The 17,498-nt window shown below is 50.7% G+C and overlaps 1 protein-coding gene across 1 annotated transcript in view; it reads left to right on the forward strand.

Moving 5' to 3' along the window:
* Positions 1 to 17,498, forward strand: part of CFAP57 (cilia and flagella associated protein 57) — a 53,201-nt gene that overhangs the window by 19,963 nt on the left and 15,740 nt on the right. The window contains exons 11-18 of the mRNA XM_016220146.2: positions 206 to 367; positions 4,127 to 4,282; positions 5,381 to 5,474; positions 6,081 to 6,271; positions 9,904 to 10,077; positions 11,006 to 11,164; positions 13,498 to 13,641; positions 16,764 to 16,880. Of these exons, the coding sequence (XP_016075632.2) occupies positions 206 to 367; positions 4,127 to 4,282; positions 5,381 to 5,474; positions 6,081 to 6,271; positions 9,904 to 10,077; positions 11,006 to 11,164; positions 13,498 to 13,641; positions 16,764 to 16,880 (1,197 nt within the window). The remainder of the gene's footprint in view (positions 1 to 205; positions 368 to 4,126; positions 4,283 to 5,380; positions 5,475 to 6,080; positions 6,272 to 9,903; positions 10,078 to 11,005; positions 11,165 to 13,497; positions 13,642 to 16,763; positions 16,881 to 17,498) is intronic.

Genomic DNA, 17,498 nt, shown 5'->3' on the forward strand with positions numbered 1-17,498 from the left:
CCAAATCCATAGAATGTAGACATAGTCTGGCTTCCTTTCTTCCTTACGAGAAACCCGTGAGGGCTCCTGTGTCATTCTTACCCAGGGTCGAGTCTCCCTCCCCACGCAGCTGTGCCTGGGCTTGCACAGAGGGAGGCCTTGCACAGTCGCGAGTCCTGGCCATCCAGGGCCTCAGAAAGCCTCCTCTCCATGGTGTGTTCCTCAGATGTTGCTCACCTTTGATGACCAGTTCCTGCTGACGGTCTCCGAGGACGGCTGCCTGTTCACCTGGAAGGTCTTTGACAAGGACGGTCGGGGAATCAAGCGAGAGAGGGAGGTGGGCTTTGCCGAAGAGGTGCTCGTCACTAAAACAGACATGGAAGAGAAGGTAAGAATCGGACCTGACAAAGAGGGGTGTGGGAATTCCTTACGGCCGCGTCCAAGCTCCTGGGCCGGCATTCCAGGCCCTCTGCAGCCCCGCGCGTTTTCTCGGCCCGCGTGGCCCGCCGCCCTGCTCCCTGCCGCCTGGTCTGTTCCATCGCACCCCGCCTGCCGTTCGGCCACGCGGTCATCTCGTGCTGCGCTTGGCTACTGGCCCGCGCTCTAGCTCTTCTCTTCCTGCCCTTTGAGGGCGGGACCCAGGACATACTGTTCTCTTGTATGACCAACAGTATCTAGCCCATGGAAGACAATCAGTGAATATTGATAAAACTGGACTGACACACTGAATATCCCAGTTATATCTGTGAAACTTAATGATTGCTAGTATATGGAGCCTTCTTCAAAAAAAAAAAGGTATTTTGAAAACATTCCTGAAAACCATTTCTCTTAATAATGAAACAATAAAAGTAATAACCAACCATTTTTTAGGTTTGCCACAAACCAGGCACTGTGCTAATTACAAGCATTTTCTCATTTAAAGCTCACATAGTATCTGTGAAGAAATACTATTATTCTCACATGTTTCAAGAAATGGTTTCAGACAGGTTGAGTGGTGTGTCTGACATCACTGAGCAAATAGGTGGCAGGACGAGAGTTCTGATCCAGATTTAGTCTAGAGCCCACTCTCTATCCCAAGGGCCTTCCCTCCTGTGTTCTCACCTCCTCTCCCCCCGTTCATGTAGTAAACATTTTGTCCAGATGCGTTTTGAGGGTTTCGAGTGCATAGCTCTGTGCTTTACTCCGTAAGGGAGAAGTTGAGTGGATGATAAACTGAAGCAGCTTGCAGCAGATGGCAAAAGTATACACTCAGTGCTGTTCACCCAGAATCCAAAGTGCATTTACTGAATACCTACTGTTTACTAGGCCCTGGGGATGCACGTGTAAAACTGGCCTGGGGCCTGTGATCAGGAAGCTCACAGTCAAATGAGGGATGGAGACAGGTAAAACCATCAAACCAGCAATGCCAGAATGGCCCTACAGCAGGAAGATGGGCCCCTGGCATTTCCTGGGGGTCCCTCCTCGAGCTCCCTGGAACTTTCTGCAGGAAAGGCACAGTGGGAGGAAAGGAGGAGGGAGAGCCTTTGAGAGTTGGGGTCTGACCTACTGCAGGCAGGCAAATATGTCTCCTCTCCCTTCTCTGCTTTCTTCTCTCTTCCTCCCAGAGGGTAGGGGAGGAGACCAAATAGGATACCAGGCTGCCCCAAAAGCCTGAGGTGTCTGGGCTACCTCCTGCCCCTGCCCCCAGTGGGCCCGACAAAGTGCTGGAAGTGACTAGTGTATGCATCACTCATGCCGGACCTCCCTTCTCTCCCGGTGTCCATGAGATTATTCCCTGTGAGCCTCTGACTGCTCCTCCCGGGCTCTTCCTCCTCCTGACCTTTAAAAGCCACATTCCCCAGAATCCCTAGCTCCTTTCTTCCTTTATATTCTATGACATTCTGTGTCACTCTCTCTCAGGCCATGATTTACCCACTCATTCAGCTGTTCGTTCATTCATTCATTCATTCACTCATCCAGCTGGCACTTACAGAGGGGTCTGCTGTGTACCATACACTGTAGTAAGGTCTGCGATCACAGAAATGAAGGACATAGAGGGCCCTTTAGCCTATAGCCTGGGAGGAAGTACAGGTGAAATTTAAAAAGGGAATTAAGGGTGTAAAATATGTGCTATGAAGGAACAGTGCCATGGGGCACAGGGGACGGTCCCTGACCCAGGCCAGGTGGTGCCAGTGGAAGTGCGCCTTGGATGGAGGCTTCAGAACAAATGGGAAAGGATCTTAACACCGAGGAATAGGGTGTACAGGGGGGTGAGAGAGGGTTGCTCTGGGAAGATGCTCCTGGCAGGTGGGGCTGGAGGAGAGGGTATGTGGGAGGGAGGGGTTGGAGGTGCTAGAGAGAGATTGCAAGGGGCCTTCTGCACCATGTTTTGGACTTTGGGCATTATTCCTAAGGCCCCCTGGATAGACTTAGGTTGGGGAATGACTTGATAAGAGTTGTGTCTTGGAGAGACTACTCTGCAGCAGCAAAGAGAAGGGGCTGAGGAAGGGTGGTGAGCAAGTACTTAAAGCACATGCCAAACACCAGATCATCTCCACAATAAGTGTATATGCTAGTCCAAGGCAGATCTCAGGGTCATTTATTTACTTGATAGATATTTATTTAGTGCTGACAGTGTTGTGGTCCTGTGCCCGGCTCCCAGGACAAAGCAGGGAAGCAAGACAGACCAAGTGCACCCACAGGGAACAATCTAGCCGAGAAACAGCCTCCATCCTCAGTCCTGTCACCTTCACCCAGCACCCAGTCAGGCCCCACAGGCCCTAAAGGCCCTGTCTCGAATCTTTCCATTACCCTCTGCTCCCCCTCCCCACCTCTGATCACGCCCCTGCCGTCGCCCACCTGGCCTGTGCAGTAACCCTGCCCTCAGTCCTCTCACTGAGCCCGTGCTTCCCACTGCCATCACAGAGATCTTTTTAAGGCCACAGTCAGCTTAATCAGGTTAGACAAGCGCCTTCATAGGCCCTCTACAGTAAAATCCAAATTTCTTAGCATGGCCTACAGGGACCTTGATGGTCTGACCCACTCTCAGCCTCCTTTCTCGCCCTCTGCCTCCTACCTACACCAAATCACCGGACATCCTTGCTCTTACCTTTCTGACTTTGCACATGCAACTTGTGTTCATCTCTCGTCTCAATACTACCTGTCTGCCAGATTCACACTAGTCCACTGGCCAGGAACTCAGAACTGTGCATAACATGTTCCTTGTGCTCTGGTCATCCTCGGCAGTAGGGGGGACAGATCAGAAAAGATGAATGGAGATGCAGAGTGTATCCACTGGTGAGCAAGAAAACACCTGTGTTCTCACCTCCTCTGCCATCAACATTAACTTTTTATCTTAATGAAGAGTGTATGCAGTACAGTATTTTCATAAAACTGGAGCAATGGTGAATACTATGGTTGGAGGAAGAAGACACTAGACATAGAAAGACTTAGGACCTAAATTAAACTAATAACAGTGAGCCAGACAAGGCATAACAGACACTGAGAGGGACGAATGAAATGCCTGGCTTTGGGCACTTAGCACAGTTTATGATGCTATGTTTATTTTCTGACTGTACGTTCCATGGGGCAGGAATCATGGTTCAAATATTTCCAAGTGTCTGCTAAGTGTTGGACACTGTTCTGGGTACTTGGGATATATCAGTGTACACGCCCAATGAAGATCTCAGCCTTCTTGGAGCTTAAATTCCAGTGGGGCAAGAAGGCAAAGACAATAAACAAAATAATAAAGTATGTATTAGAAAGCACCAAGATCTAAAGAAATAATGAAAAGCAGAACAGAGTGGGGATGGGTGGTCACGAGTGCTGGGAATAAGAAGGGGAGAGTGGCAGGGTTAAGTAGTGTGGTCCACACAGACCTCACTGAGCAGGTGACATTTATGTATGTTTGAACGAGATGAGTTAGTAGCATAACGCCTGGCACACAGTAGGGCTCACTAACTATATGTTGTGAAGGTAGAGGCAGAAGCTCATGTGTCTCCTAGTCTTTAGTCTGTGTGTCTTGTGGGAGACAGACACCAAGTTCTAGCTGAGACACGGGTCGGAGGCTGCGCAGAGCTGCGGTCTCAGAGAGGTCAAGGCTGCCGGTGGGAACAGGCCGAGTGACCCACACTGCAAACGCTCTTGACTCAGTGCTCTTCTCCCCAAGGCCCAGGTCATGCTGGAGCTGAAGACCCGTGTGGAAGAACTGAAGATGGAGAATGAGTACCAGCTGCGACTGAAGGACATGAACTATTCTGAGAAGATTAAGGAGCTAACCGACAAGTTCATCCAGGAGATGGAGTCCTTGAAAACCAAAAACCAGGTCTGTCTGAGACAAAACCAGCGACCACAAGTGCCAAGACATTCTCTGTTTACTCGGGCATGTGCTCACACACTAAATGTGAAGATGTGTCACTCGAAAGCATAGCTGGTAACGTCAGAAATGATCCAACAAAGTGCTAAGCGAAAAAAAGGCAGAATATAAAACTCGGTAGTAAATAGAATTAAGTGAAATAAATGCACATGGAACAATTTTTAAGAAAATAGCTAACAGTGTGATTATCCCTGGAAATTGGAATTATGGGTAATTTAAATGTTGTTCTTTACACATTTATATAATTTCCAAATTCTCTACAATGAGAATATATTACCTTTGTAATAAAGAGAAACTTATTTAAAAATAAAATGGAAAGGTCACAAGAGAAACTAAGTATAGAAAGAAAAAAGTTAACCGAGTATTGATCTCTGAGTTGTCAGTAGGTTAAATAAAATTAGTCTACGTGGTCCTTCCTGTAATCAGATTTGGCCTAGGACTCTCTCAGAATAATTTCCTTGTTCTGCACTAATCTGCCTGGACCTTCATCCAAAACTCCCTATTTTTGGTTCAAGGGATATGTGTTATTTTATGTTATCTCCATGGGTCACAGAGTTCGGCAAAAACAAAACCCCTGGCTGTTAATTTTTTATTTCATTCCTCAGCTTAGTACAAACTTAGGTCCTGGAGATGGCACCTCCCCTGCCTGTAAGGAGCCTCCCTGCTCCATCAAAGGAAATATTCCTTCCTTCCAAGCTGACACATTAACACATCCAAGGATTTTGTTAACAAAAGTGTGCTGACAACAACGGATTCCACTGAATCCTTACTGTTTTCACCCAAAAGTGCATTTGCCACATGTCCCAAACTGAACTCATCATTAAGACTCACCTAGAAGAAGCTTATAAACAGTGAAAATATAGAACTTTTAGAGCAGAAAATAATGTAAATACAAAGTGGTAGCTTGGTTGTTGCTTACAGAACAGTGCTTGGTACAAAATACGGGCTTGAGAAATGCTTGTGAGTGAGGGTGGATGTCACTTGTAAAGTGTGTTGTGTGCCTTCAGCAGATATGTAGAAATGAGAACATTTTACCCTGTGTTTTAGGTTTTAAAAACAGAAAAAGAAAAGCAGGATATATTTCACCGTGAACGCATGGACGACCTCCTAGACAAACAAAGCCGGGAGCTGCAGGACCTGGGTGAGTCCACAGTGGAGCACGTGGGCAGAGGGTGGCTGGTTAGGGACAGAGATCTGAGAGTCCCCAGACCTGGAAAAAGTCCCAGGTGATATGGCTTCATCTATAAACAGGCTGCACTTACCCCCTAGAACTCACCGTGGTCTTTACTCCTGTGTATTTTACTCATTCACTAAACACAGATTAAACACAAGCCAGGAGGAGATATGGAAAGTGCAGGTTTGGAGCCTGAGAGACTGTCCCAGACTCAACATGTACTCGCTAGGAGCTCTAGGAAGTCACCTAACCTCACCGGCCTCAGTTAAATGAGGATACTACCACCTATTTTGCCACACTCAGGACATTCTTCTTGGCCCTGAGCCCCCAAGCATCCCCTCTTCATTTTCTTTGAAACCTTTCTGCCTAGATAGCAAGGGGGAGGGACCTGGGTGACTGATGAGACGATGGAGTTGTGGGTAGGTGAAGAAGACCGTCAGGCATCTGAATCTTGGCTTCGGAGAGATGTTCTAGCTGATGCCAGAAGGGGGTGGGAAAGCACCCAAGGCTCCTAGGTGTCCCCAAGGTTGGTGCTACTGTCCCCCCTTAAACACCTTCCTTGCTTCTCTTCAGAATGTTGCAACAACCAAAAGTTGCTTCTGGAATATGAGAAGTATCAGGAATTGCAGCTCAAGTCCCAGAGGATGCAGGAGGAGTATGAAAAACAGCTTCGGGATAACGACGAGACCAAGAGCCAGGCCCTGGAGGAGCTGACCGAGTTTTACGAGGCCAAACTGCAGGAGAAAACCACCCTTCTGGAAGAGGTGCTCACAGGGAGCCAAACCATGCCCCCCTCCCTCAGTGCAGCCTGCAGGCCCGGCCTGTGAGCCCCCCAGAGCCGTGGGAAATCTCGCTTGACCTTCCCCAACTCCCTCAGCATGGGTGCCCTTGCACCTGACCTCTGTTTCGTACACTTGTTTCTCTGGAGACCAGGGGACTCCCTGAGCTAGGAGGGGCTCTGGTTTTGAGACAAATTCCTTGGATAGATTGAGTTCATACCTATTGTTCTTTCTTTTTTTAAAAAAAATATGTCTTTATTGATTTCAGAGAGAGGAAGGGAGAGGGAGAGAGAGATAGAAACATCGATGATGAGAGAGAGATAGAAACATCGATGATGAGAGAGTCATTGATCAGCCACCTCCTGCACACCCCCAACTGGGGATCAAGCCCACAACCCGGGCATGTGCCCCGACCAGGAATTGAACTGGGATCTCCTGGATCCTAGGTCGATGCTCAACTGCTGAGCCATGCCTGGCCGGGCCCTATTGTTCTTTCTTAGCTGTACCCTCAGGCCTTAAGAACTGGGGAGGTACTAGGGCCCTGAATGATGGGGAAGGTGGTTGCCTGAAACCCCTTAGTAATGTCTTATGTCTTACAAGATGAAGTCGTTCCCTTACTGGGTTAGCAAACATGGTGTCTTGCTGGTTTACCAGCCAGAGTGCTGGGTGACAGAGAGAAATAAAACAGGCCTAGTTCACAGCTGGGTGAGGGAGGCGGTCACACACAGTGACACTCAACAGTGTGCACACAGACAAAGGGCAACAACCAAGGGCCTGGGAGGTCAGGGAAGGATTGCAGGAGCCAATGCAATCCAGGAGGAACATAAGTTAGCACAAACCAGGAGATGAGAAATGCAGGGGCGAAGGGCATCCAGCAGAGTGATGATAGAATGTTCGAGCAGTTCGGGTTGCCAAAATACCTAGTTTCCCAAGATGAAGAGGAAATGGAGAGAGTCCAGATGGGCTCCTTTTCAGCATGAAATTGTGGCAGATGGTGTGCTGAGAGTGAGGGGGCAGGAGAGTCACGAAGGTGCGGAGTAATTCTTGAAGGGACCGAGGAACAAGGAAGGGAGCAACCAAGAAGAGGACTGGCAGGTGTGTGGCCAAGAGCCCAGCGCAGGTTTGAGACATGAATTCTCAACATTAATCCACCAGTCTGTGCGCTTTTCCACAGCCCGGCGCAGCAAGTAGGTGTGTGGGTGAGGGAGACAGCAACCTGATTCGTGGCTGGGTTTTTATCGAGTGGTGCCACAGAAAAGAAAGGTCAGCCGGTGACCAGCCACTTGGTCCAGGCTGGAGAGGGGCCAGTAAAGGAGACATTATAGGATCCTCTATAACGAGCCCCAGTTATGGCAGTGAAGACCGGATTGGCATCCGAAAGTCTTTGGTGGACTGGGAAGGTGACCAGACAGTGAGAGATAATCGTGGTGAGGAGTGGGGCTGGAGACCTCCCAATGTCAGGACCCTCAGAGCAGGCTGAGCCCTGACACGGCTGGCAGCAGGAATTCCACCCCATCTGAGCCCCACATGGTTCATTTCGATTCCGCCGTGTGAGGGGTGCTCCCTGGCACAGCTGGCACAGCCTCTCTGACTCGGATCTGCCCACCTTCCTGGCTCCATTTCCAGCCGTCCCTGGCCAGCTGCCTCCCATCTAACAATGTGGAGCAGCTGGGAGTTTCCCACACAACCTCCGAGCCTCTGGTCAGCGTGACCTCTCTTCCCAGGGCTCCCTCCCCTTCCTCTCCTGGCCACTGTGCTCGCCTTACAGACTCGGGACAAGAGCCAGCTCCTTGAGGAATTCTTCCCTAACCCTCCGCCCCTCTCACAGGCTGAGCAGCCTTCCTTTGTGATCTCAGGGCCCAGACCGCTTTCTCCCACGTGGCTGACACAGTGGCATCCTGCAGTCAGAGCTCTGCCTTCGGGGATACTGAATCTATCCAGAGGGAAGAGAGGCTGGAACTTCCTCCTAGGGCCTCCCACAGTGATCACAATGCATTTCTTCTTTTGAATCAGTAAGATTTCAACTCAGAGTTTTCCTAGGGAGCTTTCACCTGACATTGCCATCTTAACTAGCCTGGCCGGGCTGCTTTTATTTTTTAGCAACATCTACCAGAAAAAGAGCAGGCGTTTGTGGGCCACTTTAGGCTTCAGACAGAGCTGACCTAGCCAGGCTTCTCTCTGGCAGGGGTGTGGTGAGGTGTGATGGGCAAGGAGAGAAGCCTTTCTCAGGAGGCCATTGAGCCCATTTTTAAAATCATCTTGTCTCTCTTAACCCTCGAAACACACAGTCCAGGGATGGCACACACAGCCTGGGAGAGTGCCAGGATTGGCGTGAGAGGAAAGCAATGGATTCTGACATAATCTGACATTTCCACCACTTGGTGGCAGTGAGCAAAGAGGAATCATGCCCTAGTCACCTGCCGAACTCCACCGGGCAGAGCGCGTTTTCCAGCATCAGGGCTCTCTGGGCTTTCGTTCAGCACCAGTTATGGACCAGATGTGCAGGGTGTTTGCAGTGGTGAGCAGAGAGAGGTGGTCCTGCTATGGAGGAGTTTCCATTCCCGTGGAGGGGTCCGCCAAGCAGGCAATTACAACGTAACAGCGCGATGGGGAATGGCCAGAAATGATAGCTGAGCAAGAGCTGAGGAAGAAGAGTAGAGAGCCGGGGGAAGAGGGCTGCAGACAGGCACAGCGCGTCGCCGAGGAGCAAGCACGTTTGGGGAGCTGGGGTTAGTTTGCTCTGGCAAGAGCCTGGGGTGGAAGTGGGGGCTGAGGCTGAGAAGCGAGCCTGTGCTGACTCCTGCGCAGCCTTGTAGACCCAGCTCAAGAGTCTGGACTCTGTCCTGAGGACAAGGGTGAGCCCAGGAAGGCTTTCAAGTTGTGGGGGGCATGATCGGGTGTGTGAGTTAGAAAGCTCCCCGTGAGTAGAGAGTGGGAACAGACTGGAGGGAGGCATGGCTGGAGACGGGAGACTGGTTGGGAGGCTGAGATGGCAGCCCAGGCGGGAGGTGACAGTGGCTTGGGCAGTGATGGAGGCCTAAAGGGAAGTGGATGGGTTCAAGAACTACGTGGGGGGTGAAAGACCAGGATTGGTTGAGTTAAGGATCCGGAAGACAGAATTAAAGATTCCCATGCGTGCAGGTATTCAGTGCGCACCTGCTGTGTGCTGGTGTGTGTTGTACACTGGGCGCTCAGTGGTGGGCGTGACAGGGTTTCTACCCTCGGGGAACTTACATCTCATGAGAGAGACACTCAAGTAATTTCGCAAATAAATGTAAAAGTACGAGTGTCCCAAGTTTAGTGAAGGAAAACTAGAGGAGGCCTGGGTGTCCGTGTGAAGGCTAGGGTGTGGGGGTGTTGGTCAGTGTGAAGAACAGGGTCTGGGGGTGTTGGTAAGGCAGTGGTTGAAGGGATGGAGCCTGAGGCCTAATCTGGTAGGAATAGAAGGAAAGGTAGAAGGACAGACAGGACGAACGGCCTCGGTTTCCATCTCTGTGATAACACTCAGTCTCCCATTCCCCGAGCGGGGCCCCACGTGCCACCTCGCCCCAGGCCCCGGTAGCACAAAGGTGCCGTGTGCCCCTTACCCGCACGCGCACTCCCTCTCTCCGGGCCAGGCGCAGGAAGATGTCAGGCAGCAGCTCCGGGAGTTTGAAGAGACCAAGAAACAGATTGAAGAAGATGAAGACCGAGAAATCCAAGATATCAAAATGAAGTACGAGAAGAAGCTTCGAGATGAAAAGGAGTCGAACCTTCGGCTCAAAGGAGAAACAGGCATCATGAGGAAGAAGGTATCGGGCTGTGCCCTGAGGGGCCTGGCGTGGGCGAGGGCAGCACTGCCCGGGGGGGGGGGGGGGGGGGGGGGGGGCAGGCAGCGGGGCCCTGAATGGTAAGCGGGCCAGGAGAGGAGCGCAGCCTGGGGTCAGGGCTCTCGCTGCACCGTCAGGCACACAGATCCTTACCACACCCCCTAAAGGGGTGCCCACCGGGGCTTCCCCTTCTCTTCTGGGCATTCATTTAGTGACAAGTAGGATTTAGTCAGTTCTCAGAGCTAAACCCTGATAGGAATGGAAATGAGGCCTGGGGGTGAGAGAGTCCTCACCTGGGGGTGTCCTCAGGCTCCTGGTAGGGAGTCCTGGGTGGCTCCTGTTCAGACTCCATGGGTGGGAGAGGGCTTGGGGGTGGAGGATGCTTCGCTTACAGGGCAGGGCACATGTGCCTAGTTACTGATGGCTGGGGTGAGGAGGGACTCAATTTGCAGGTCCTTATAGAATTGCCACAGTTTTCCCAAAACAGCGACAGAGAAGCCAAGTTCAAAGCAGGCCCCCATTCCTTCCTAGTAGAAATCATGCTACTACTAGTCAATCCAGGGAACAGCCATGTCTCCCCTTCTTGGACACGGCTAAGTAAACTCATCAGTTAGAGCTCAATCTCTGTGACCTTGGTGGAGCATGGGGTCCAACCTTTCAAGGCCGGCTGGTGGTGGGAAACTCTGGGTCCAGTTGGGGAGCTGGTCTCCGGAGCCTCTTGATGCAGACAGTCCATCCTCACGTAGGGGATGGGGCTGGATCTTATCGACAGAATACTACAGCATCCATTTGGCCTGGGAAATTCCTGACTGTCCCCAATTCTGATGGGGAGCCCCTTAAATCTACAGCCAGTTGGGAGGAATGGAGATGAAGACTTTGTGGTCTTTGTTGTTGCCATTTGTATCTTTAGTTCAGCAGCCTGCAGAAGGAGATTGAAGAGCGAGCCAATGACATCGAGTCCCTGAAGGGAGAGCAGGTGAAGCTGCAAGGAGTCATCAAGTCCCTGGAGAAGGACATCCTGGGCCTCAAGCGGGAGATCCAGGAGAGGGACGAGACGATTCAAGATAAGGTGAAGGCTCATCTCCTGTCCGCCCTCATCTGCAGCTAGATGGACCCAGGCAATGAGGCCAAAGCCCAAGAGGGAGGGTCCCTGGCTTCTCAGACATATTTATTTAACTTGATGAGGGATAAGTGGTCAGTGAAGTGCCTACTGTGTGCTTGGCACTGGGCTGATTGCTGCAAACACATCACAACCCAAGGGGACATGAGTGACCCAGTTGTAAAGCTCAGGAAACTGAGTTCCAAGTGGTTAAGTATCTTGCCCAAGGTCATACAGCTAACAGGTGACGGACTTGGGATAAGATCCTGAGTCAGCAACTGCAAGGTCCCTGCTCTCCACTGCTCCAGGTATCCCAGAGTGACCGTCCCCGTGGACTAGAGCAGCTAACTGGCCCCACTGCCCACATGGCGACCCTGGTCAGAGAGGAACTCCCCTCTGTTGGCCCCATAACTGCTGGGCACCTGGAAGGCTGGTATTATTCAGGATGCCTTTTCTCACAAATGCTTAGAAGACAGACACATTGTGTTTTGTGAGACATATTGCTTGAATATCCAGAATTTTGTGTTTTCCTCCTGAGCGAATCCACGCTCCACTGTTACTGCCTTAGGCCGAATTCTCCATGTTGAGAACACATGGGCTTTAGCCTAGTTAACTAGGTTCCAGCACAGGCTCTTCCATTCATCAGCCAAGGGACCTTAGGCAAGTTCTCTAAGCCTCTGTTTTCTCACCTGTAAAATGGGGCCCGGCCCCTCGGGGCATCTGATAGGATGAAATGAGACAGTGCCTGTATGTAATGTCTACATGTGAGCGTTTATGTGTATATCTGGGCATTTTTTAAGGGAAGATGTAAAGCTCTCTTCAGATTCTCAAAGGGAGGGTTTGACAAGAAAGAGGTTTATACATACTGACCTAGAAAACTGCAACAGCCTCCTGATCAGTCGAAAGGCCTTTCTTCCCACCTCCCACCCCTGCTCTCTGCCACCATACTCTGTAATTACATCACTCTCCCACTTAAGATTCTTCTCCAGCTCCCATTGCCTATGGCAGGGGTCAGCGAACATTTTTCTATAAAGGGCTATGTAGGAAATATCTTACTCTTTGCATGCAGTATGGTCTCTGTCACAACTACTCAACTCTGCCATTGTAAAATCAGCCTTAGACAACACCTAAATGAACTGGCTTGGCTATGTTGCAATAAAATTTTACAAAAACAGGCAACAGGTCAGAATTGATCGGAGCACTGTAGTTTACCAACTCTTAGCCTCCTGGATAAATTATGAACGTTTTATCCAACACACAAGACCCTTGCCTCCTTCCCCTACTCCCCCCCAGCCTCATTCGTCACTTCCCCCATGAATCATCACCTTATTTTCAGCACCCTCAACACACACTGCGCCTTCCATGCCTCCCTCTTCTGCAACACCTATCACAGCATAGGGTACATTTGTTGACACCCCAGCTTCCCCAACTAGTGTTTTCTCCTCAAGAGCAGGGGCTGTGTCATATCTTATTTAGTACTGCAGACCTTGATAAAAGGTCTTCATTTAGTAAATGTTTGATGGATAGATAGACCTACATTTTAGTTACTATTGCCTTGCAACAAATGATCCCAAAACTTAGTGTTGAAAGATAACTCTTTTATTATGCTCACAGATTCTACGGGTCTGGAATTTAGGCTGGGTACAACAGGATGGGTTGTCTTTGTCTCCAGTGTCTGGTGCCTACCAGGGCCTCAGTCAGGGGGACTCAAGCAGCTGGGGGTGGGAAGATCAGCATACAAGGTAGCTTCTTCATCCACATGCCCAGCCCCTTGGCAGGGACAGCTGGGAGGCTGGGATCAGCTAGGACCGTCCGCCAGAGCACCTAACGTGTTCTCCAGCCTGGAGGTCTCAGCGCAGTGGGACTGCTTACATAGCAGATGGCCTCCCCCAGAGAACCAGGTGGGAGCTGCTTGGGCTTTTCTGAGCTAGCCAGGGAAGCCACCCAGCATCGTGTGAGCTGCATTCTGTGGGTTACAAGTGAGCCGTAAGTCCAGCCAGATGCAAGGGGACGAATCAGATCCTCCCTCCTGATGGAGGAGCCTAAGGTCATGGTGTACAAGAGCATGTGGGATGAGAAATGCTGTCGAGGCGACCTTTGGGAAACAGCCGGCCACGGCCTGTACATGAGTGAGCGAGTGAATGCGTGGAGCCCTGGCACAGAAGCCAGGGAGTCAGAGCCACAGCCTCGTATTCCCATCGAGGAGAGCTGTCTGTGGCCTCATCAATCAGGAGGGCACGGGATGCGTGTTCTTTGCCAAAAGGGCCTCCCAACATCTCCTTCCTCCCTTGTGTCGCCTGCAGGAGAAGAGGATTTATGACCTGAAAAAGAAAAACCAAGAGCTAGAGAAATTCAAGTTTGTGCTTGACTACAAAATAAAGGAGCTAAAGAAGCAAATAGAACCTCGAGAGAATGAGATCAAGGTGATGAAGGAACAGATTCAGGAGGTGAGACAGCACCTGCCACACCCTGCCCTCTCCAGCCCACAGCCGCCTGCCAGGCTATTCCTGGCTGCCCCCGGGGGAGGTGGGCTGGGAGCTAAATGCTTTGGGATCTGGCTTGCCCGGGGCCCTCGGGGGTGGGCTCCAGCTCTGCTGGCACCTCAAGGTGCATGCTCTGGGCCCTCCAGGGGAAACTGCGGCTGTTGGGCCTTCAGCCACCAGGGGGCGACATGTGCTCAGTCACCGGCCTTGGGCACCCGGAAGCACAACCCTCCAATTCAACCTTTTTCCTCGGACTGGAAATGTTGGTTGGGACCCTATACAAGGTTTGGACTCCATCTGATAAGGAATGGGAGGTCATCAAGGGCCCTTGAGCAGGGGAGCAGCATAATTAAGTGTGTGTTTTAGGAAGCAAACAGGATGAAGGCAGCTAAGAGATTAGAAGCAGAGCAACTGGAAGAGGGCTGCTGAGAGTCCTGGGAGGTACAAGTGTTCCCACTTGGCCCCTCTGCCCCTTACAGTGCATTTCCTTCCTTATGACATGTGTTTACCTGTCAGCCCGCCCTCACTAGGCAGAGCCGCTGGCATTAGGGTTCATGGTTGATTGAAAACTAAATCCCTGACTTCCCCCTTCCTTGTCTCCCGTTTTAGTAAATGGCACCATTACCCACCCAGGTGCTTAAGGCAGAGATGTGGAAGTCTCGTTGGTCCTTCTCTGCCTTTAACCCGTATATCCAAATCATCACCAATGCCTATCTGATCGATTTCCAAAAGATACCTCAAATCCAACCCTCCTTCCTTTCTACGGGCATCCCCCTGGTCCAAGCCTCCATCATCTCTGGTCTGGACTCGATTCCAGCCTCCAGTATACTCTCCACCTAGAGGCCACAGCGAACCCCCATGGTGTGCCATGAATAAAATACAAACTGCCTACGAAGGCCCAGGAGGCCTCTACCAGCCTCTCCAGCCTCATCTCAGGGCCCTGTCCCCTTCTCCAGCCCGCAGACTTTCTGTCAGTTTTAAAGATAAACCAAGCTTTTCCCATCTCAGGACCTTTACAGTGTTCCTTCCTCTGCCCAGGAGGCTCCAGGTCTTCACATGATTGGCTTCTTTGAGTCTTTCAAGGCTTCAGCTCCTAGGTCACCTCTTCAAGGAGGCCTTCCCTGACCACCCTATCCAAAATCACCTCCTGCTCCCCCTCCAGTTTCTCTAAGTGTGCTGAGCAAGGATAATAGGGTGTCAGAGCATTGGTGACCCAGCTGGAATTGGATGCACAAGAGCTATGGTGTAGAAAGGCAAAGCCTTTTCTCCAGGAAGCCCAAGAAAGAAGCCAGGTATAGGATCAGTCCAGGGCTAGGGCGGTCCAGAGAAGGTACATCTTTTTGTCAATTACTTTCTCCTTGGCCTGTGGGATAAGAAAGGATGTCCTCAGCTGACCACAGAGCTGCCTCCTCTGGGCCTCTTGCCATTCTTGAGTAACTTTGGGGCCCAAAAATGGTAGCCAGAGAATATGAAAGAGAGAGCAGAGGTTCCCCCTGCCTGGAATCAATGTGCTGCAGGCCCCTGGAGATCACTGCCCCACTCTCCCTCTTCATTTGACATATTTGTCAACTGGATTTAAGATTGGGTCAATTGCCCTGGCCAGTGTGGCTAAATGGTTAGAGCGTGGACCCTAGTACCAAAGGGTAACAGGTTTGATTCCCAGTCAAGGGCACATACCTGGGTTGCAGGTTCGATCCCCGTGTGGAAGGCAACCAATCAAAGTGTCTCTCTTACATCAATGTTTCTCTCTCTCTACCTTCCCTCCCTTTCACTCTCTCTAAAAAAATCAGTGGAAAAACTATTCTCAGGTGAGGGTTAAGAAGAAAAAAAATTGGGTTGGTTACTTTCTACCCCAACATACCTGAGAGCTTATTCATTTCCCTTCAGTAACTGGGGCCAACCATGGTATTGATTCTCAGCAGGGGATGTGCCCAAACCTGGGGAGCAATCAAACAGGGCCCCTCCTACCCCACCCTGGTACCAGTTGCTGCCAGGGCTGATAGCTGGGCCTTACTGCTTCCGCAGAGGCCTCTGACCTCAGGGCTTCCCTCTGGGGTTCAAAGACACATTTGGGCTTCTCTTTCTATACTAAATGCTTTCAATGACTGGGATAATGTTCTTCTAACACCTTTCCCTTTGTGTTTAGAATATGAGTGTGGCTCATGTTCAGACATCCTGATGCCCCAGAGGGTGGCCCAGAGCATTGAAATCTGAGCAGAGGGCCTGAAATAGACTAGAGGGGCTACTCCAGCCAACCATGAACAAAACCAGTGACTGTCCCACCTCCCCAAATGGTGAACCTCTCTATTAACAGGAACACTAGAGCCCACCAGATCTAGTATGTAAATCAACATCATTCCTCCCCTTTGGAAGGACTTAGATCAACTGAGAGTTTAGCTGCAGCTGGTCTCACCCTGACCAGATGCCAGTCACATCTTTGGTTAATACAAATGCAACAACAAATTAAAAAATCCTTCAGAAGCTCCTTGTGGCTTCTGCTTCTTCTTTTGAAGATGGGACACTCTCCTCAGTTGTACTTTTTAAGACCTTTTCAACAGAGCAGTGAGGCAGAGGTTCCTTCCCAGCTTCCTCTTTCCTGTCTTATGCCTTTGACTGGGGATGCGGGGACCCCCTTTTCCACTTTAGAATCCACTCTGATGGGTTGTGGCTCCGGAGAGTCAAGAGCCACTCACACAACGTCACGAAGTGGGCAAGGAAGCTGCTTCCCTGCGGGACCCCACCTCAGGTTGAAGTTGAGGTTCCGGTGCTTGACAGTGATCGATTTATAAGGAATGTAAGCAAAGAAGGTTACCAGCATGGCTGAAGGAACAAGGCAACTCGGAGGGGAAAATTCATAGCCCGGCTACAGCCACACATGACCTGGGTTAACATGTCAGCCATAGGGGGTGGGGGCCTTGGTGGGTGGCAAGGAGTAAGAAGAAAGGTTTTGCTCCAGAGAACAGGCAGGAGCTAGAAAAGACATGTCCTGGTATCAGGGGAGACACTCCCATGGAAAGACTTCGGTTCAAACCTAATTTTCATTCTCTCGCTTTCTTATTCCTGACTCTGTCCCTTGTTCTCCACAGATGGAAGCTGAACTGGAGCGTTTCTATAAGCAGAACACGCAGCTGGAACTGAACATCACGGAACTGTGGCAGAAGTTACGAGCCACTGACCAGGAGATGCGCAGAGAGAGACAGAAGGTGTGAGGATTTGCGGCATCTGGCGGGTGTCGAGTTCAGGAGCTGGCCCCTGTCCACAGTGAGCAGCTGGCTTCCAAGAGGCAGAACCAGCCCATTGCTAAGATACATCCTCCCCCCCCCCCCTTTTTCTTTTAATCCTTACCCGAGGATATTTTTTCCATTGCTTTACAGAGTGGAAGGGACAGAAAGAGAGAGAAACATCAGTGTGAGAGAGACACATTGATTGGTTGCCTCCACATGAGCCCCTGATGTGGGCCAGGGATCAAGCCTGCAACTGAGGTACATGCCCTTGGCCAGAATCGTACCCAGGACCCTGCAGTCCCAGGGTTGGAGACCAGTTTTGTGGGAATCATCTCAGCATTGGCTTGTTCGTCCTGGGAAGGAGCATGCTCAGAGAGGTCATTTGTAGTCGGTGGTTAAAGGCCTTGATTACCAAATCAATGCTGAGGCTGAGAAGACCTCAGATCACCTATTCCAGTCTCTATGTAAGAAAGAAGGAAAGCAGGGCCAGAAGGATTAGGAAGTTAAGAAATTTCACCTGGCACCCATAGTTAGTTAGAGCCAGTACTGGGAACCAGGTCTCCTGGCCCTGGGCCAGGACTTGGCTGCACCTTCACC

Source organism: Miniopterus natalensis, chromosome 9 (genome assembly GCF_054644295.1).
Source record: "Miniopterus natalensis isolate mMinNat1 chromosome 9, mMinNat1.hap1, whole genome shotgun sequence".
Classification (NCBI taxonomy): domain Eukaryota; kingdom Metazoa; phylum Chordata; class Mammalia; order Chiroptera; family Miniopteridae; genus Miniopterus; species Miniopterus natalensis.